The sequence below is a fragment of the Phoenix dactylifera genome, chromosome 7, assembly GCF_009389715.1.
Source record: "Phoenix dactylifera cultivar Barhee BC4 chromosome 7, palm_55x_up_171113_PBpolish2nd_filt_p, whole genome shotgun sequence".
Lineage (NCBI taxonomy): Eukaryota > Viridiplantae > Streptophyta > Magnoliopsida > Arecales > Arecaceae > Phoenix > Phoenix dactylifera.
The window spans coordinates 9094665-9116526 of record NC_052398.1 but is presented as its reverse complement, the minus strand read 5'-3'; the positions used below and the strand labels follow the sequence as shown (position 1 = coordinate 9116526).

At 41.5% G+C, this 21862-nt stretch overlaps 1 protein-coding gene across 1 annotated transcript; it reads left to right on the top strand.

Moving 5' to 3' along the window:
- The first annotated feature begins 1125 nt into the window (after window positions 1–1125).
- On the top strand, window positions 1126–19384 carry LOC103696832 (DNA-directed RNA polymerase III subunit rpc4-like). Its single transcript, XM_008778554.4, has 11 exons — window positions 1126–1296; window positions 2695–2750; window positions 2844–2905; window positions 2998–3055; window positions 3145–3193; window positions 17595–17684; window positions 17777–17829; window positions 17928–17988; window positions 18066–18157; window positions 18226–18450; window positions 19024–19384. The coding sequence occupies exons 2-11, from the start codon at window positions 2706–2708 to the stop codon at window positions 19162–19164; spliced, it is 876 nt and encodes a 291-aa protein (XP_008776776.1). The 5' UTR covers window positions 1126–1296; window positions 2695–2705; the 3' UTR covers window positions 19165–19384.
- Window positions 19385–21862: the final 2478 nt, after the last annotated feature.

The window sequence follows — 21862 nt, the reverse complement described above, 5'->3', positions numbered from 1 at the left end:
TCCTCCCAAATAGAATTAGAAGTTGAGTTAATCTATTAGTCAACTGGAGAAACGAGCAATTTGCTTGCTGATAAAAAAAGAAAAGGAACTTACAAACATTTTATCCAATCACTGCATGCATGAATATATTTTTTATAAAGGTAAAAGAAAACATCTACCATCTATGAAGAAAATTAAAACTGTAAACCTATTGACAGTGCCAGGGAGACAAGAAATGAAAGTCTGCACACCCAAAGAAAAAAACTTTACTTTTTTTATAGACTTTGATTATATCAAGTGATTGGGGGCATGCAGGAAATTTTTATGGAGTCTGTATTTGTTGGGCTCTTATGAGACAGGATCTCTACTCAATTGCAACAAGCTAATTTTTTTTTCCGTTTTATAAATATCGTAGGACTTATTTGGTTTAAATAAAAAATATTTTTTTATTAAAATATTTTTTAAAAAACTGCTGTTTGGATATATGATGTCTTAAAAATAATTTTTATATGTTTAATTAATCATATAAAAATCAAACATTGCATAATGGCTCATATTTGGTTGAGCGTAGAAAGTTGTATAAAACATTTATCATGCCCTTGGCAAAAGAAAGTTCCTACTTCGTTCTTATAAAAATTTTACAATATTTAAATTAGATTTTTTCATTTTTTACCTGAGTTTTTTTATAAAATATAAAAATCTTATATTATCTCTCTTTTTTAATTTTAACTAAATATAAAGTATTTTTTTGCTAAAAATGAATAATTCATACTATACGGGTACGAATACATCCAGCAGAATTTGCAAACGAAAGGTTTTAGAATGCAACAAGCTCGTCATCCTCACCAATCTATAGGGTGCCTTCTGAGTGGCTCGCAACATACATCGCCACCCGGTCTGCCGCATTCGTCTATTTCTCTTCTTCCACTCCTTTATTGCGAACTAAATAAGCACTTAATATTAATAAATGCTGATACGGTGGATTTGCATGGGGAAGCCCTGTTCTGTTTGCCCAGCTAACCTGTGGATGGCCGAGCGGTGCGGACTCCAAATCAAAGATAAAAGTAGATTTAAAAATCCGATGGTCCACCGGAGAGGATCCAATACAACATGAATTCGAAGAAATCACCTTGTAGATCAAATAAAGAAACGGACAAACATTTCCCGAGCTCCATTTCTTGCAATTCAAATTGCAGCGGATCCGCTTCTTGTATGTACTACCTCCGTCTCCCTCCCGCTCAATAGACCTCTCGCCATTTCTTGGACCAGAGGCTATTCTTCTTCTTGCCCAGCTAAAGCTCCTGCCCCAAGGGCTTGGTACTCTCTCATTCTTAGCGCTAATTAAATGGATATTTTGTTTAATTCCGATGCTGATGTACTGGTTTTTGATTCTTGTTCCTTTTTTTCCCTGGAAGAGGGGAAGTGAGTACTCTTTTCCTTAGGTATGATTTCTTGCTCAGATAGTTCTGCTTTCTCAGTTGATTGGAATTAGACTGTAATTTTTCCACTTCTTGGTCTGTCTGGAATTATAAAAGTTATTGTATTTTGGTGCTGAAGCTGGACTTTGTGGTGATTTTTGGATTTCTTGGGTTATTGGACTCTGAGCATCTTGATTTATGTAGCTGCTAAAGAGTTATATCTTGTTCGTCCCTGTGATGGGTTGGGAGGGTTTCAGCAGCTAATAGTTTGTGCGCAAGATGAGAAAGAAGCTATGCCACCGAAACCACTCAACCCTACTTTTGCGTTTCTTTATTTCTGCTAGTAGCTGCTTCTATGTGTCGAACCAAAAAGCTCAGAGGCCAATAATGCATGCCATTTGCAGGTCATCTACTTTTAAGTAATTCATAAGGCGATCACTTCGTTTCATGATATTGTAAATAGGTCATGCTATAAAGGCAAACTAAGAACCATTAACTTTGAGCTCGCATACACGTTTGATTCCCAGAATGTTTTTGCAATTTGTTTCTTGTTGAGTTGCCTGCAAAATGAAAAAACTGGTTAACAATCTGTTTAGCTATTAGCATCCTTCGCTTATTAGGAGAAGACTTGATGATTCAAAAGGAAACTTAATAAGTGATACCTATACCTACCACATGAATGATAAAAATGGGTAACAAGTCTTTCAGGCTAGATTTTCTCGCTTGGTGAAATTCCATACAATCATCATGAAAAAAAAAGATTATGCTATATATGTTTAAACTAAGTTTTTCCATATAAGAACTCAATATACATTTGAGGATTTATTATAAAAAAAATTTGTAAATGGTGTTGTAGTTTGGTCATACTTCAAGCATGTAATACTTTTTTATGATTGCCCATGTGATTTAAACGAACAGAAATAGAGGAGCATTGGAGATTTTAAATAGTCACCTTGGTATACATACTTCACCAGCCAGAAAGGAGGAATAAAAAGAACATCCATAAAAGAGCACTTCAAATCAATATTGATCTTCTAGCATCCACCATGAATCAGGTTGTTTTTTCTAATGTATGAATTGTTGTGTGGATAATTTGTGGCATACTGTCATGCTAATGACATTTCAGCATGAGCTTGATGTTTGGAAAACCCAAAAGCTGATGTAGTATATTGCATATGGTGCTAACTGATGTTAAGTAATATGCACCAACTCTTAGAGCCAAAATGTTAGAACAATCTCTAGCACCCATCTGCACCTTTCTATACTTGATTCTCAATTTGTTTTTGCATTGATCTAGGAAGTAAACTCATGGGGGATAAATCAAATAAAACTTCTGTAGTCCCTTCTAGAAAGGTTTGTTACTTGTGCTTCTCATCATTTTTTTCTCGCAAAATGAAAATATGGGATCTGTTTTCACATGCTTGCACATGTTCCTTGTACTTGCAGCCATTGAAGTTCACACCAAAAGTTCCACCCCATAAAAGAGCAAAGCCTGCAATTACGGACATGTTAGTTCTTGTAGTTTTGCTGCAAATTGTAGTCTCGCTCTTCATTTAGGCATTTATCCTAAAATTTTTATTGTTTGCCATGTTATTCATAGGAAACCACTGAATGAAGCAGAAAATATTGTTGACAAGGAGCTTCTGCAGAGATTGAAGGTGCTTGTAGTTTTTTGCTCTGCTATCCTATGTTACACGGTAATCAAACTTAGTTTTCTCAAAGTCTATAATGTTTATTCTGTTTTCAGCTGTCTCATGAAGGTTTAGGAAGGAAATCTGCCAAGACTCCTAGAAAGTGTAAGTAGTTTTCATCTCTGTAATTTATATTGTTGTGTTGAACAATCCATGACTTTTAAGTGTTGATGTCTAATATGTAGTGGAAGCATGAAATTGTATTTGTTATCTTTATGTCTTTTTGAGTTTCTTTTTGTCCATATTTTTCGAATTGTATAGGCCTTTACCAAACTTTTGATGTTGTGACGTGAGATCTTAATAAGGTAATTCTGGAATCACATAGGCTATGCTTTACTTGTTCGTTTGTTGGATCCAATCTGAGCTACTCATATCAACAAAGGGGTGAAAGAGTTGTCTCAAAACAGCGGCCATGTTGAACCAAGCTTACCCTTGCCTAATACTTATGTTCTAGTGTATTAGTCAAGGCCAAAGGTCAAATATAGAAAGTATGGTCAATAATTTAAATAGAACAAATAGATATGCTTATATTAATTTCAATATATTGGCATCAGTGGTAGTAACAGCCAGTTTGGTTTCAATCTTGTGTCATATGCCTTCCTATAAGCTGATCCAGCTTGTTGGTAAACTCAAACTTAACTTTTGTTGGTACATTTCCTTTAAGTGCACCAAACTAGTAAAGTCATACCCAGCTACTTAGGGCAACTATCTCACATGACATGGTAAATGTTTGCTTTTCTTTTTTTAGTTGTCTACTAGTGATTTTGTATTAGCTCGATGGTCTAGCCTAGCTAGTGGAGTGGGTGCAAGAATGAGGTTTGATGAAATAAGTTGTATATTTCTTGCAGTTTATGTTATCTTAGGAAAAAAATAATTGGAAAAAAATGAAGTTAAACATTGGATCAACTCCATAACATGACAAAAGCCTGCTTCTATGTATAAAGATTATAATTAAGTACATAATACATGGGATATAGGCTTTTTGTATTAATATACCAGTGCTAGTGGCTGATGCAGGTTATTTTTTGGTTATTTTTGTTGTTTAGATATGCTAATATTAAAGTTTAGTTTGGTTTGAGTGGGTGTTGGCAGAAAAGCAGAAACATTGGTTATTGGAATTCAGATGTAGACTTATAAATATTGGCATTATTTTAAGTCATGTTAACTAGATCGGGCTTAATTATGTGGAGTGTCTAGCTAAATTTTCAGTTCATATCTATGTAATGATATGGATAAGTTCTTTTGTTGTCCTTGTACTTTTTGTTGGTGGTGTATGTGAATCCTTAGAGTAATGCAATTCGTGTGTAATCTTGACACTAGAGCTAAAGTATTGTGAAAAACCATAAGGCTGGGCTACTTATGGATCAAAATATTAGAACGAGAGAGAGAGAGGGCATATGAACATAAAATGCACGTAGTAGGAGGATGTTAAGGTCTATATATTGGGTGGCCTATTATAATGTAAAATAAACTAAATGAGGACTTTTTGTACAACTTAGGGATCTACAATAGAAAATAGGGTTTTTTCCATGTATACCCTCCAAAATATACAAAATTGTATGAATACCCTCATAAAATTACTATTGCATGCATACCCTCATAAAATACTCATTTTGCATGTATACCCTTTTTTCTTTTTTCTTTATATATGTACTCATACCATCTAACGTCGTTAAAAATAAATGATTTAAATTTGAAATGGCTAGAATATCTTTATAGGTAGACACGCAAAAAAAAAAAAAAAACTTATAAGGATATACATACAAATAGCAACTTTACAAGGGTATTAATGCAATTACACATATTTAAGAGGGTATACACTTAAAAAAATCCAATAAAAATGATCAAAATTCAGTAAAGATAATTTAGCTGTTCATGATAAAAAAAGTGGCAAAAAAAGATTAATATTATCATGTCACATGATCTCATGTAAATATCAATTCCTATAGAATGAATCATATTGCTTTTATGAAATTCTCGCCTCAAAAACAAACATCTCAACATTTACAAATTACTAAAAAATATTTTACTAATCTAAGCATCTATAATTAATTTAAATTTGATATGCTTTAATTTTTTTAAAAATAATGAAGAATATATGGATGTCATAAATTCAATAATGATAATTATATCAAAATCAAATAGAGAATAGCATTACCAAAATAATCACCTAATATTCCAACTCGACCAAGTCACGATCTTAAAAAAGAAAATTGAGAATGGGGCTCAATCTTTTTTTTGACTCGTCGATCCAACTGAATCATAAAAGACTCGGCAAATTTTAACTAAGTTTTGATTTTTTTTAATAGTTTTTTTTGAATATATACCATTCTAAATATGAGAAATTGCATAAATACCCTTGTAAAGTTGCTATTTGCATATATACCCTTATAATTTTTTTTTTTGCATATCTACCCATAAGGATATTTTAGTCATTTTAGTTATAAACCATTTATTTTTTAACGACGTTAGATGGTATGAGTACATATGGAAAAAAGAAAAAAAAGAATATACATGCAAATAGTAATTTTACGAGGGTATTCATGCAATTTCATATATTTAGGAGGGTATACATGCAAAAAAACTCTAGAAAATAATTGTAAATAGCTTGTGGATGCAATGTTTGACCTAAATGTGTTACATATGTGATATCAATATAAAATAACGAAGCACCTCTTTATATCCGTGCTGGCTTGCCTCCTTTATCTCTTAGTGGACTAAAAAGTAGAAATCAATAGTTTGTCAGGTAGATGATATAAATGCTTGAGGTTTCATGGGTCTTCCTGAAATAAGCCAAATCTTCATAAATGTTAAGTGAAAAAGTAGGAGTATAGAAATAAATAATACATCATGACACAAGTTTTTGTATATTTTATTCTGTTGAAAAGGTGCCAAGTATGAAATTTAGTGCTTATCCATTTATTTGTTATGATATAAGGGGGTAGGAATGGTGAAGGCAACCCCTAAGTTGGAAGAAAAAACACATGCAAATGCCAATCAACCTACATAATAATGTGAGATTGTGCAAATATGCGATCTTGATTAGCATAAGATATTGTATTATGTTTTTTTCCCCATAGGATATGGGAATCTTCAAAAAAAATACAGAAGCTAATATTTGAATACAAGTCAGAGGGATCACAAGTCTAATCTATATGCATGTTGACTATGAGCTTAAAGGAGATGGAACATAAGAGATCAAGCAATTGTTGTTTGGAGATATTGAAGATAGGATGGTAGAAGTTCATGGCCAACATGAAGAACCAAGGTTCACCAATTGGTACTAGGGTTTGTATTGGCCAGCGACCGGTTCAATACAATACGTACCTGGTTCAATACAATACTGGTACGTACCGTACCAAGCTAGGGCATAAAACCAAGGGAGGGAGAGGGAGAGGGAGAGGGGGGAGAGGGTGAAGAGATAGAGAGGAGGGAGGGGGAGAGAGGGGCTTATGGAGATGGGGAGAGGGAGAGGGAGAAGGAGAGGAAGAGAGAGAGAGGGAGGGACATAGGGTGAGGGAGTGGTGGAAAGAGAGGGGGGCTTTTTGAGAGGGGGAAGGAGGGAGAGGGAGGAAGAGAGAGAAGGAGGGAGTGAGGGAGGAGAGAGGAGGGCTTACCTTGAGGGTGACAGCATTGGTTGGTGTCAAAGAGGGGGGATAGAGAGAGAGAGAGCATTGAAGAGTGGGGAGAGCAAGCGAGCATGAGGTAGGGAGCCCTCTCAAAGGCTATCGAACCATTGAAGCAGTGGGGGGCTGAGGTGAAGGAGTTTTACAAATCAATCCGATCCGATAAACCAAACCATCCTAATTTGGTGCAGTTGGATTTGGTATGGGCCGAACCACCTGGTTCGGATTGGTTCGGTGCACATTGTGAGGAATATTAATGAATGAACCATGCAATTTTTTTGCACATCTATGTGGTCATCATAAGGTAAGTCGAGAAACTATCTTTTAATTAACACCGCAGATTGAGTGTTTATTCTTGAAGGAACTTAGTATCAAATGGAGCTTTTTTGTGGGGTATTTCTAATGCCTATTATCCAAAAGGCATGATTGATCAAGTATGTATACTTACTGTGAGGAGAGAAGGAATCCTCAAGGACTAGGAACTTGCTGTCTGCCAAGGCTGTTCATCTCAATTTAGCTTCTAGTATGCTGCGTAGGTAAATGCAAAAGAAACATCATTAGAAAAATTCATAATCATTTGGCTAGAGTAGTGTCATCATGTTGCTGCTAGATGAATGCTGTTAGAACTTCGAATAGGCTATAAAATGTTATCTCTCTAGTGGAAATGCTCAACCGGTTGCAGGAACTTTGTTTGATTATCTTGAAAGCAACATGCACTAATGATGGGGACATCAGCTAGGTCCCCATTTTATTTGCATATTTGCTTATTGTTATTTCTGGGTTTATTTGTGTTTAGGGATTTATTTGTGGTTTATTTTATTCTGGGCTTATTTTCATTTTAGGGCTTATTTGTGGGGAATTATTTTATGTAAGGGGTTTATTTTAATTGTTCTTATGGGGCCCTATTTAAAGGGAACTTGTAAGCTGATTAGGGTTTTAATGCAGAATTAAAAGACTTCTTTCCCCACGTTTCCTCTTCTTCTCTTCTCCTCCCTTCTCCTTCTTCTCTCCTTCTTCCTCCTTCTCTTCTCCTCTTCTCCTGCTCTCATTTTAAAATTAGTCCGGCATCAACTTGGTATCAGAGCAACCGGTTTTGCTTCTATTGCCAAAGCCCCGATCCGTCAACAGTTTTTCTTTCCCTCGGTTACCATCAACAACAAGAACAGACCCCTTCCCTCTGTCAGTCCGCTCACCAAAAAAAAAAAAAAAAAAAAAACAAAAGGGGTCACTGCCGAGTCTGTGAAGACCCAGATCGACAGCCACCCGCATCCGACCCTTCCTCTCTCTCGGTCTGTGTTTTCACCAGAGCAAAAAAAAAAGGAAGCTCCCCTGTGGCCGAGCAGTTCCACTGTGCCCCTCCCTGCCGCAACCACCTCTTTCCAACAGATCCCCCGGAGGCCTCCCTGCAGCGCCGCCTCTGGCCCTCCACCGGAGCCTGCAACCGACGCCACCACCACCTCTGCCACGTCTTCACCGCGTGCCACCACCGGTGTATGGCCGAGCGTTGCCGGATTCCTGGATTTCTGTGGCCGCACGAGTATTACGCCGTACGTCGACCACGGACACCGGAGCGCGTTGAAGGACCGCGTGTGACTCCCGCTGCCGGAAAGAGGAAGAGCGTCGCCGATCCGTTTGCCACCTTGTCCCTCGGCACTGTCGACGCACCCGCCGACCACCGCGCGCAAGATTCCGGCCGCCGCCACGACCAGCCGTCGCCTGTCGCCGCCGACAACGGAATCTCCGACGCCGTTCAGTTCGGCCGCTCCGCAACCACCGCCGAAACGGCCGGAACGCCCTCCCGAATCGATCGGGAGGTTGAAGGAGGAGTTACGGTAACGGGGTTTCCGCCGCCGACACCATTGCCGCCGCCCCGCCGTGCCGTCTCTGCTGCCGACGCCTTCCCCTCCGTCAACCGAGCCGCGCCGCCCCTGTGACCGTGCCGTTCGGCCTCGCTCTGCCTTCGCCGTCTCCGCCGGCCTCGCTCCGTCTTCGCCGTCTCCGCCCGTGCCGCCTCTTGCCGCCGCCGAGATCCGCCATCGCCCGAGTCCCGTGTTCTCCTCCGTCAACCAAGCCGCGCCGCCTCGCCGTCGCCGTCCCCGCCGCTCCCGCGACCGCCTGATTGCCACCACCACCCCCTCGGTCGCCTCCCTCTCACGGTCAGCCACAGCGACCATCGCCGAGTCGCCGCCGCCGTTGCCGAGCCGTGCCACCTCTGCCGGGCTCCGCCTCCACCAACCTTCGTCCACCGACACCGGAGTTGCCGCCATCCTCGCCACTGCGGCTCCGCTGCCGCACGCCATCACTGCACGCCTCCCCCTCCGCTTTCCCTCTCTCCTAGCCGAGTCGGTGCCATCAGACCCCACTCGAGCTCGGCCAGCCTGACCCCCATTTCGTGTTCAGCAGGCCGCAAGCCCAGTTCCATCACCCGGCCCGCGCGCCAAGCTCCCTTGAGTGTGGCCCAGGTCCAGGCGGTCTCAAAACAAGCTTGGCCTGTAGTGCGGCCCAAGGCCACTTGGCCGTAGGCCCTGTTTCAGGCCCGATCCAGAGTCTTCTTCAGTCCATTTCAGAAGCCCAGGAGCCCTTGTGCTGTAGATCTAGGTCCACAGCTCTAGCTAGCTCTGCCCGGCGCCAACTTCGTGTTCGAGACTCCACGAGCAGACGATTCTGGTCAACTGCATTCACCACAGGTAATAGGTTCTTTCTCCTTTGGGCTTGCTTATCTAAATATGTTCTAGTTCTCTTGCATGACAGCCCTATTTTGAAACTTATTTTCTTGTCAAACTACAAAACCTAGACATTTTCCACCACACCCATCCTACCTACCAATTAAATCTAAATATTAAATTAGTACACCTTAGTGTCAGGACATCATCAACATCCATAGATCAGATTACTTTCAGACTTTGAATGACTGTAAAACGTGTTTGCAACCTAACTTCTTATAGTGACTAATTTTCTACTTTAATTCTGAAATAACCAAAGTACAAATTAGTAACATTTAATTTTAAGTTATTTTTGTGAAAAGTTGCTGATTTCCGAATTCATAGTAGGTTGCATTAGTGGGTTGCATCAGTAGGTTGTCCTGCATTACCTTTGGACAATTAGGGTTCATTAGTAGTATTGCATATCATATCACCAATTAGAGTAGCTCCTGTATGCCCACCCGTAGTGGTAGAGAGTACCTCCTCACTGACTCTCAGACCCCTTCATCCACCATGGACCCCAGAGTCATACAAGATATTCTGGAACAATTAGCCGCAATACGAGCTGATAACGACGAATTCAAACGTGAGATCCGTGCTCAAATACAACACCTTAGGACTCCGGAACCATCATCCCCAATCGCAGCTTACCCCGAGTTTGGTTTGACCACACCGCCGGCAGCTTTTTCCCATCCCCCTAGGAACCAACATCATCCTGATCACCAGCGCGATCTTGACGAGCGACTACTTCGTACCGTGCGAGTAGAAGCCCCCACATTTGCTGGTCAATTAGAGCCAAGCGTGTACCTTGATTGGAGAGCAGCCATGGATAACTATTTTGAGTGGTACGATATGACTGAAGATAGAAAAGTACGGTTTGCAAAAATGAAGCTTATTGGGCAAGCTCACTGGTACTGGCATAACGTTGAACATCGGCGTGAGACCCAGAGGCTTCCACGCATCACCACTTGGGAGGATATGAAAGAGAAACTGAATGAGAAGTATCTGCCATTCTCTTACCGACAACGCCTTATGGATAGGTGGCAGAAACTAACTCAAGGAACTTCAACTGTTGCCGATTACATTGCACAATTTGAGGAGTTTCACATGAGGTGTGGTGTAATCGAAGAGGAGACTGTTACTCTTTCTAGGTTTCGGGCAGGACTCCGTGAGGAGATCCAGAAAGAATTGATCCTCCGAGAGATTACTACCCTTGGCCAGGCATACCAATTGGCTCAAGACGTGGATAGTTTTTTACGAGTCCCTGTGGTGAGACGTACCGACTCTCGGTTCTTACCCCCAGGAGCCCGACCTAATCAAAGCCATCTCCCACAACCCAGACCACTCTCCAACCATCCTTCACAGCCCGGTTCTAGCCAAACACCGACTAGGACGTTCCCGGTGCCTGCTCAAAGTACATCAACTGATAAAGGGAAAGGCATATTAGGGTCCAACCCGCCCTTAAGAAACCAAACCCAGTGTTTCAGGTGCCAAAAGTTTGGCCATATTGCGTCCCAATGTAATGCCAAGACTTATTTAATGACTGAACTGGAAGCAGGAACCCAGGATACTGAATGTGTCGAAGAAGTCTATGAACCAAACATTGAGGATTTTGTAGATGACTTTGGAGATGAAAAGACCGGGTTAGAGTTTGTTCAGACTGAACACCAAAACGAGCCCACTGATAGGAATGACCAAAACCATAGGCTCCATGTGGGGAGATGCACACTAGCCCAAACAAAGACCGAACAAGACTGGCGAAGAACCTCCCTATTTTATACACTTATTAAGATCAATGGTAAAACATGCAAAATCTTATTTGATAGCGGGAGTTGCATCAATGCCATTGCATCTGGAGTTGTTTCTCGCCTTGGCCTAAAATCTACCCCTCATCCTAATCCATATAAAGTAGCCTGGGTAGATAAGACGTCTATTTCGGTTTCAGAAAGATGCCTTGTCCCGATTCAATTCCTATCTTATAAAGACGAGATTTGGTGCGACTGCCTTCCGATGGACGTAGGTCAAGTCATCTTAGGAAGACCTTGGTTATACGATAGGGACGTCACACTTCATGGTCGGTCAAATTCGTGTAGTTTTATGTTCCAGGGTCGGAAAATTATATTGAATTCATTGCCTCCTAGAGAGCCCGTACCTGAGAAGAAGGGTGCTACACCACAAAAGGAAGAGTCACTCCACATCATTACTTCGAAAGAGGTAATGAAAGATATCGAAAGCCATTCACCTGTGTACGCCCTTGTGGCTAGAGTTATTAATGTGGAGTCAAATGTCGAACATCCGGCCGCCGTAGTTCCTCTGTTGGAGGAGTTTCACTCTGTTTTCCTAACTGATCTTCCAGAGGCACTCCCTCCAATGCGTGATATCCAGCACGTAATTGATCTCATTCCTGGAGCGTCACTGCCAAATCTTCCCCACCATAGACTCAATCCAAACGAGCACACTGAACTGAAACGCCAAGTTGACGAACTCGTCACTCGAGGGTATATTCGTGAGAGTTTGAGTCCCTGTGCTGTACCTGCACTCCTCACTCCCAAGAAAGATGGCTCTTGGAGGATGTGCGTCGATAGCCGTGCTATCAATAAAATCACGGTAAAGTATCGTTTTCCCATTCCGAGGCTGGACGACCTTTTAGACTACATGTCTGGTGCTACAGTTTTTTCCAAGATCGACCTAAAGAGTGGGTACCACCAGATTCGGATTCATCCTGGGGATGAATGGAAAACAGCATTCAAAACCAAAGATGGACTCTACGAATGGTTAGTAATGCCTTTCGGATTAACAAATGCTCCAAGTACTTTTATGAGGGTGATGACACAGATTTTTCGACCTTTCTTGAACAAATTTGTCGTTGTATACTTTGATGACATCCTCATTTATAGTCAAACTCAAGAGCTCCATCTTTCACACCTAAGGCAGGTTTGTGAAGTCCTGCAGAGAGAAAGCTTCTTTGCAAACTCTAAGAAGTGTGCCTTCCTGACTGATCACGTCACTTTCTTAGGGTTCATAGTATCTTCCAAGGGTGTCTCTGCTGATCCAGAAAAAGTAAGCGCGATAGTCGATTGGCCTGAGCCAAAGACCTTAGCCGAAGTACGCAGTTTTCATGGTCTGGCTACTTTCTATCGTCGCTTCATTAGGAATTTTAGTTCGATAATGTCTCCCATCACAGATTGCATGAAGAAAGGAGACTTTATCTGGACTAAGTCGGCATCCCAAGCATTTAAAGATATTAAGCATAGGATGACCGAAGCACCTGTCTTGCGCCTCCCTGATTTCACTAAGGTATTCGAGGTCGCATGTGATGCCTCTGGAGTTGGCATAGGTGGTGTGTTAAGCCAAGAAGGTCACCCTGTCGCGTTCTTTAGTGAAAAGTTAAGTGACGGCAGGTTGCGTTATTCCACCTATGATAAGGAATTCTATGCGGTAGTGCAAACTTTGCGACATTGGCGACACTATTTGCTACCGCAAGAATTTGTCCTGTATTCAGACCATGAGGCTTTAAAGTATCTCAATTCTCAAAAGAAATTAAACTTTCGACATGGCCGATGGATTGAGTTTCTACAAGCCTATACTTTTGTGCTGAAACATAAAGCTGGAGTTGAGAATAAGGCTGCTGATGCGCTCAGTCGACGGATCTTCCTCCTATCCATGATGAGCACTGAAGTAATTGGTTTTGAAAGGATCAGGGAACAATATACCACCTGTCCTGATTTTAGTAATGTATACCTGACCTTACGAGATGGAGTAGAGAGAGAGCACGATGATTTCTTTTTACACGATGATTATCTCTTTCGCTCCGACCGATTGTGTATTCCTCGAACTTCTTTGAGAGATTTTCTAGTATGGGAAGTACACGCTGGAGGACTGTCTGGGCATTTCGGGAGAGACAAAACCATTGAGATGGTGGAAAGACGTTTCTTCTGGCCGAGTCTCAAGAGAGACGTGGCCAAGATCGTCGCTCAGTGCCGCACATGTCAATTAGCCAAACAACGTAAACAGAACACTGGGCTTTACACTCCACTACCAGTTCCTGATTGTCCGTGGCAAGATGTTAGCATGGATTTTGTGTTAGGGCTTCCACGTACCTCGACCAAACATGATTCCATTTTTGTAGTAGTGGACCGGTTCTCTAAAATGGCTCATTTTCTACCATGTTCTAAGACTTCTGATGCTTCTAGGATTGCGAAACTCTATTTTGACGAAGTCGTTAGACTCCATGGTCTCCCTAAATCTATTGTGTCCGATAGGGATGTTAAATTTATGAGCTATTTTTGGAAAACTCTTTGGCACATGATGGGTACCAAATTAAAATTTTCCTCTGCCTATCATCCCCAAACTGATGGCCAGACCGAAGTTGTCAACCGAAGTCTAGGGAGTCTTCTCAGATGTCTGGTAGGTGAGCATACTAGGACTTGGGATCTCGTGTTACCAACTGCTGAGTTTGCATATAATAGTTCGGTCAATAGGACCATAGGCATGAGTCATTTTGAAGTGGTGAATGGTTATAAACCTAGGCAACCCATAGACTTGATCCCCATGTCTCATCAACATAGAGTCTCTGAGTCTGCACAATCATTTGCTTCACACCTGCATTCATTACATCAGGAGATCAGCAAACTTATTCACTCTAATAACTTAAAATATAAATCCTTTGCTGATTTGCACCGCCGTTATAAAGAATTAAATGTAGGTGATTCAGTCATGGTAAGAATTAGACCTGAACGACTTCCTGCGGGAACGTTCAAAAAGTTGCAATCTCGTAGTGCGGGACCATTCAAAGTCCTAAAGAAAATCAGTTCGAATGCGTATGTTGTAGATCTTCCTGAAGACTATGGGATTAGTGCGACATTTAATATTGAAGATTTAGTCCCATACAAGAAATCAACATTCATTCCTTCTGATCCTTTTGTTGATACATCCACTGTTGTTGATCACCCTGCTCTAGCACCTGCTAGTGAGCCTCCACCTCCACAGTTTCATGCACGCAGAGAACACATAGAACATATATTAGATGAGCAGGTTATATCTACCAGGAGAGGAAGCTACCAACGTTACCTTGTTCGGTGGAAAGGTCGACCCGAATCAGATGTGTCGTGGATTTCGCGAGCTGAGTTGCAGCGCCTTGACCCGGATCTTCTGGAGCAGTACGACAGTCGCCCCGATTTACACTCGACGGAGTCGAGTTTTTCTCACCCGGGAGGAGTTGATGGGGACATCAGCTAGGTCCCCATTTTATTTGCATATTTGCTTATTGTTATTTCTGGGTTTATTTGTGTTTAGGGATTTATTTGTGGTTTATTTTATTCTGGGCTTATTTTCATTTTAGGGCTTATTTGTGGGGAATTATTTTATGTAAGGGGTTTATTTTAATTGTTCTTATGGGGCCCTATTTAAAGGGAACTTGTAAGCTGATTAGGGTTTTAATGCAGAATTAAAAGACTTCTTTCCCCACGTTTCCTCTTCTTCTCTTCTCCTCCCTTCTCCTTCTTCTCTCCTTCTTCCTCCTTCTCTTCTCCTCTTCTCCTGCTCTCATTTTAAAATTAGTCCGGCATCAACTAAAAGGAGGGTTTGACAGATTTAGAGTAGTATGCGTGTAAAGAGGTCAGTATGTACCTTTGATCCTCAAAGATCAGGGAAAAGCCATCTTCAAGACAGAGTTATGATCTTTCCATCATCAATGCCATACTCTAGAATGAAGCCAGAAGGAAATTAGTTTTTGAAGCACTCCATCAAACCATTAGGCGAATGTCCTAGCTTCATAGACTACTTGCAGTTGTTGGGCACCTTTCATGGTAACAGGCTCCTAAAACACGAGCCACTTGAAAAGCTTAAGACCTCAGTCAAAGTGGTTTGTGATGTTTGTCAATTTGGATAAGTGAGGTTTCCCAATAAGATTTTGTGAAAGAATTGAAACTACAAAAACTCGGTTCTAGCTTTAAAAATGTTCAATTAAACAGCAATCAGGAGCATGACAGCTTGTGTGCTTAGGACAGTAATTTGGGGAAGAAGCAAAGCATCATTTGCTTTATATGGGAAAGGCATATGGGAGATACATCACTATGAATTTTAATGCAAACTTAAATAGCTATAATGTTTGCCATTGTGCGCTTGTAATCGGGTGTTCATCAAAATACATGTTGTTTTGATAGTGCTAAATCTTTCTGGGATGATTAAATAACTTAATCAGCATTTAGCATGGTGCCCTGTTACTGTAACATCGAAGCAATGTTTTGCACCAAATGCAACATGAGCGTGTAACCTCTGAGAATATGGAGCGGTTCTTTGGAGGCTAATTATGATAAATTTATGGTTAAAAATAAGAATATCAAGAACTATTAGTAGTAGTATATATGCAGTTGAGGTTTTAGTCAAACTCAATGACAAATAAGATGCCCAAAGGCACAAGCTTTTCCTATGCTGTCCTTATTGTTCAGTAAATGAAAATGAAGATGAGGATTGATAAGGTGGAGATTATTACAACTGCATGCTAAGAAGACTGGAGTAAAATTAAGACAATAGTATGCCTAGCAAGGTTGTATGGATTAAACTGTCTTGTAAGACTGAACTTTTAAGGTGATTGTGAGGTAAAACTAGAAAAAAACTATAAGATTAAATTAGTGGTAACTTTGTGGTCCCACATATAGGGGAAGAAGCAATGGGGATGAACTTATACTGTCTAGACTTGTGATTGCATGAAAGGCCCAGAGGCTACATAAAAGTGGATAGGAATTGTAGAAGGATAATTGAAGATACTAATCTTCAAGAACATGCATGTTTTTGGAAATTGGATGTCAGGAGGTTCATAAGGCCAAACTTGAATAGATGGTTAAGGCTTTATAATCAAAGTTCATTGTCAAATTTGTCAACTGTTGAATATCCATGATCTTCCTAATGTAGAAGCTCATTTCCTTGGCTTTATATAACTTATTGCTTAAGAAATGTTGCAATCCTTTAATGGAGTTGTGAATATTGTGACATCAAAACATGCAAAGGGATAACTAGGCAAATATGTTAATTTTTTTTAGTTGAAAGTGATTGATGTATCAAATATGTATGTCTTCTTGAGCAAGTGCACTGTCCTTAACTGAAAGCCATTCATGCTAACATATCTGTTGCCCAAGAACTTTGAACTTTCAGAATCCAGCTGTCTTTTAAGCCATTGCTGGGCTTGTCATATTACTGTACTCACTAGTTCAACATTTTTCTGTACGACTTTTCTTATGGACACCAGTATGCAGACAATCTTATTGACGCTCTTCACATGAACCATCTAAAATTTTGGTTCTTACTGAACAACAACATTTTTGCACATCAAATATGATTTTTAAAATTGGACAATCGATTCCTAGTTTTATTTATTGTAGAAAGATAAGCAGGTAACCATAGTTCTATATTAGCACTTCAAAACTATGATTAGTGGATATACAAGAAGTTCAAAGATGGCAAAGTTCCATTCAAAGCAAGAGTTTGATTTTGGAACACTAACTATCTCTTACCAAGCGGAAGACTCATGTTTCCCCTCTTTCACAAGCTGATCTTTGGAGGGATTGATCTTGGATGCGCCTGTTGGAATGTGATTGCAATTTGGCCTCAAGTCTTTAAATATAATCCGATAAAATTTGAAAATATTTTTGACTGTTGGAAAGGCCGAATGAGAGGATGGGAACGTGGGTTTGGTTTATCCTTTGGTTAACAATTCTCACCCTTGTTTAATATCCTCTTCTGCACCAAAGATGGATAAATGGCGCACAGTATTAGAGCAGGAATTTGGTGACTCAATTTTATATCATGTAAGACGTTTTCAGTACCTTCGTATGTTAACTGCTATTTAACCTTTATTCTCAACTGCATTATCTATAGCCTCCTAGACCCATCTGTTCACTGGATTCTGTGTGCTATATGTTTGAACCTGTGTAAGAAACCAGTACATAAATCAATGTTTTAAGTCTTGGTATCGGGTCCATTATGGTACCTTATTTGTACAGCTCCCATACCGACACATCGTACAGTATTGGAGTCGGAACAGCAGCCATACTGAGCCCTCGTACCATCCTGGTAACATACTGGGACGGTATGGTATGCCACCTATCACCCAGGATGGCTCAGTACTTAAAATGATAATGTAATTTATGGTTCTTGTACCAATGATCCTCTAATTTGCAGTGAAGCCAATGCACATCAATGGAGGTGAATCAACATCTATAAGGTCATTTGGCATTTCTCCTGGCAGTATTGATGGAAGCAAACATCAAGGTCCCATGTTCAACAACCATCTCATTTTCTGATTTGACTTAGCACATGGTTTACTATCCTCAAACAATGGAATACTTTTTTTTCCCCTGCAGATAGCAGTGATATGGACACCCCATTATCGAAGAAAAAATATGTTCAGCCATGGGTGAGTGACCAGAGTTTGTTCTGTCTTAAATATGATGTCTGCATGAAACTGATAAAAACAAGGGATTGCTGTGTTTGTGCTTGCACTTGCTGCTGCAGAAAAAGGACTCGTATATTCCAGTCACTCTTCCTTTGAGGATGTCAGATGACATAGATCCAGGTAGATCTTAATTTAGCTCCGAGAACCGTCTTGCTAAAAAATGATCACTCATTGTATCAAAAATTGATTGCCTGCAGAAGTTCTTGATGAAGAGGAATTCGGGGAGGCTTCTGCAAGTTTAACTCAAGATGAGACGTGTATTAAGCCAGCTGAAGAGCTTGGTCTGTTGGTATGTACCTATCAGTACTCCTTGGATGAATATATGCAGTACTTTGACTCTTTTATTTGCTACGACAGGAGGAAAGTGAGAAGAAACCACGGATGCTCTTTTTCCAGCTACCTGCATCTTTTCCATTCAAAAAGTTGCCTGCTGTTGGTGGGAGGGGGAAAGAGATCGAAGGACAAAAGAGTGCCTTGGAGAAGGGATGTGGTTTGCAAGAGCTGCCTGCAGGATTCATGGGGAAAATGATGGTGTATAAGAGTAGCATTGTTAAGATGAAGCTGGGAGACACCCTTTTTGATGTGAGTACAGTTCAACAGGGACTATCTTACACTCTTTATTTATTTACTATCAGGCATGGTATCATCGAGGTTGGGAGTTGTAGCATAGAGTTCATTCCAGGTCAATGACAGATGCCATGTATCAGTAAGGTAGGCTTGAGAGTAAGGTACTACAGTATCTGGTGGTAATGGTTCATCCACTGGATTCAGGTTGGACCAGACAGAATTGCATGGTCATAGCTTTCAGATGGTGATTCATTGAACTGTCAGTTCTTGAAGCGTACTCTTTTTGGTGGGCCCTACCTGAGTTGTAAATATCTGGATGCCCAATGGGAATATCTCCCATTGGGCATGCTGTTGATGCCAGTACCAAATTTGCAGGCATTCCTTGGCCCGATGGCCTAGTACTGTTTAAGCGCCCTGTCACATTCAATAGCTTGGAAACTGGGATATTGATTTGCAGTGTAGAGTGGCTTTATGTAACCTAGCACATGTACCTTATATGCCTTTCCAGTAGTTGCTTAGAGATTCCACAGCTCCAAGCAATGGCACTAGCTCGAAATACATTTTCTAACATTTATTTTATGGTTGCAGGTTTCTCCAGGCGTGAACTGCATCTTTCCTCAGGATGTTGCAGCAATAAACACTAAAGAGAAGCACTGTTGCATTCTTGGGAACATTGATAGGCATGTTGTAGTAACCCCAGATCTGGATTCCCTCTTGGATGGTATATAGGATTAATATTGCTGTCAGTTTGGTTGTCTGTAATACATGTTTGGTCATGTAAATTTCATCCATGTATAGATAATGCCCCTTTATGCTGGAACTCTAGTCCACCTACATTCAAGATTGAAGCTAGCTGCTGTGCAGTAATCACCAACATGTGTTTCTTATATACAAAAATGGGTCAACGTTCAATCTCTTAGTTACTTTCCTATGATATATGATGACTTAGCCACTTCTGTTGTCTATCTTCTGGAATAACTGAAGCTTTATTAAGATTTGAATACCGCAAGATACAGGAAAGGTTTTAAAATCAGTTAAATGAAATAGACATCAAAAAGCCATATTTGCCGATTTGAATGCCCAGCTGTTCTGCTCTTGCTGAGCTTCCTTGAATGGCCAGATGCCTCTCCTACAGATTGTGGCAATCTGTTAGCCTCGTCATCAAAGAAAGAACATGTTCAGCCATGGGTGAGTGATTGACCCCTTTCCTTTGTCATATCTTCCCTTCTCTAGTTACTCTTCTGCATGTAGCTTTCTAGGCGTCGAGAAATGGATGTGATTAGATGATTAGGCTTTTTTTTTACGTTTAATACTTGCAGCAGCAGAATGAGGGCCTTCCTCCGGGATCAGGTGACATAGATGAATTATTAGCAAGGGCAATGAAGGGACCTAATCTTTGTGCTGCATTCAGATTCTTCTTGGGAGAGTTTGGGAAGGATTTGCAGGTTTATTCAAGATCCATATTGTTGTTGGAAAATAAACCTGGAGGCGACTGCGAGCCGAGGAGGGGGAGCTTTTGCTGCAATGCAGTGGCGGATGGCTATCTCCGGCAAATCTGCAAAAAGCCTTTGGTCGGGGTTCCGGCGAGGGTCCTCCGATGCTTAAGTCAGAGAGGGGCTTTGGAGATAATGGAAAGGTGTTTTTCTAGCCCTGGAGAAGATCCTCTCCCTAGAGTTCCCTCCCTTTTTATAAGAGGGGGTGTAGCGGTTACACGCAATCAGACGTGATTACGCAAATCTTGGTTTAAATGAGTTACCTTACATGATTCGAGATTTCGGGCTAGCTGGCGATCGGTTGAGATTGCGTGGATTCAAATATTGACAGCCGTTGTGGCGGAAATTACGGAATTTGATCCCGGATATGGAGGATTTGATAGTCCTTTCCTTAAGTGGATCGGCTTGACTGTTGGTGGAGTCAGGGTTGGCTCGAGGTCAATCGGGCTTTGCTCAACCAAGACCATGCGTACCGAGGTCGTGCCTACCGAGGTCATACTTGCCAAGGTCGTGCCTTCCGAGGTCATACCCGTCGAGGTCATTCCTGCCGAGGTTGTTCTTGTCGAGGTCATTCTTCTTGAGATTATGCTTGCCGTCGGATTCAGGTGCTTTAATTGTATTTTGTGGGGTGGTCCACTTTTTCCCCCACACTACCCCTGACTTTCGAGTTTGAGCCGTTTTCGAGCTCGGGCAAAGGAAGTAGCTAATTCTACCATGCTGATGAGGTTAGACGGTTTCCAATCATTTTGTCGTTTCGAAAGGAGGGAAAAAGGCGCTTTTGGATGTTTTTAATGAAGGCGCGAGGCGACTTTCTGTTTTCTGAGGCGATTTGTATTGCGGCTTCATAATGGGACTCCAGTGTTCGAAGAAATGGCTGCTCCCATTCCGCCTTTAAAGTGGCGATCCAGGTTGATATGCTGGGCTAATCTCCGAGGCTGGCACGTGGTGTGATCTGGATGGGAGGCGCGGCTTGCTCTTGTCAATCCGATCCGTTGGGAGGGTCTATATAAACACCAACCCAGCCCTAAGGACCTTCATTTGGCCGCCATAGTCTTTCTCTTCTTCTTTCTCTATTTTACTTTCCTTCGACTGTTATCTAATCTTTCCCGAAGGTGCCTCTGAGTATTTTCTGGTGGTTCTTCTTAATTTTCCATTTCTAGTCGTCGGTGCTTTCGGCGAGGACTACGGTAGATCTCTCACTCACGCCTGCTCGGAGGCTTGCTTTCTCTTCTTCATCCTCCTTTTTTTGTTAAATTCGTGAGCAGGACAAATTTTAGGCGGCGCTTCATCTTCTACTGGGGCTCCTTCCGGTAGGAAGGAGGTCGAGCCGGAGGTGGGCCATGGCCTGGATGGAGTCAGGTTGAGCCTGATTGAGGAAGAACCGGGCATGATTTAGACCCAGTTCTCCTTTCCGCGTGAGTTTGCTTTCGAGTTCGCGGGGCTGGAGGACCGGGTCACGAGACCCCCCCAGATCGGATTGGAGTGTACTGGGAGACACTTCTGGCCGGTCTGAGATGCCCCCTGCACGAGTTTGTGAATGAGCTGCTGACGATGTATCATCTCGTTCCAACGCAGCTCGCTTCGAACTCGTGGAGGACGATTATCGGCTTCTTGTCCCTCTGCCTGGCTCATGGAATACCGACCTTGGTAAATGTCTTCCGCGGGTGTTTCATGCTGAAATCAAACCCCGCGGATGGAGGATGACTTTACTTTGCCCTTCAGGGAGGTCGGCCATTCTTTCGAGGTGCTCTTTCCTCCATCCATGGGTGGAAGGGGAAGTTTTTTTTCCTTTCCTCCAAGCATCCGTGGGGGTTCAATCCATCATGGGACCTGCCACGACTCAAGGCTATAACAAGACCCCCGAACTCACTGCGAATGAGCAGAAAATTATTGATGCTCTTCGCAGTTTGAAGGAAGACATCCTTTTGAACGAT

Excerpts from the sequence above, each read along its gene's own strand:
- LOC103696832 (XM_008778554.4), top strand. The coding sequence starts at position 2,706 with ATGGGGGATAAATCAAATAAAACTTCTGTAGTCCCTTCTAGAAAG. Across the intron at positions 2,906-2,997 it reads AAGCCTGCAATTACGGACAT|GAAACCACTGAATGAAGCAG; the intron begins GTTAGTTCTTGT and ends TGTTATTCATAG. Across the intron at positions 17,830-17,927 it reads AAAAATATGTTCAGCCATGG|AAAAAGGACTCGTATATTCC; the intron begins GTGAGTGACCAG and ends TTGCTGCTGCAG.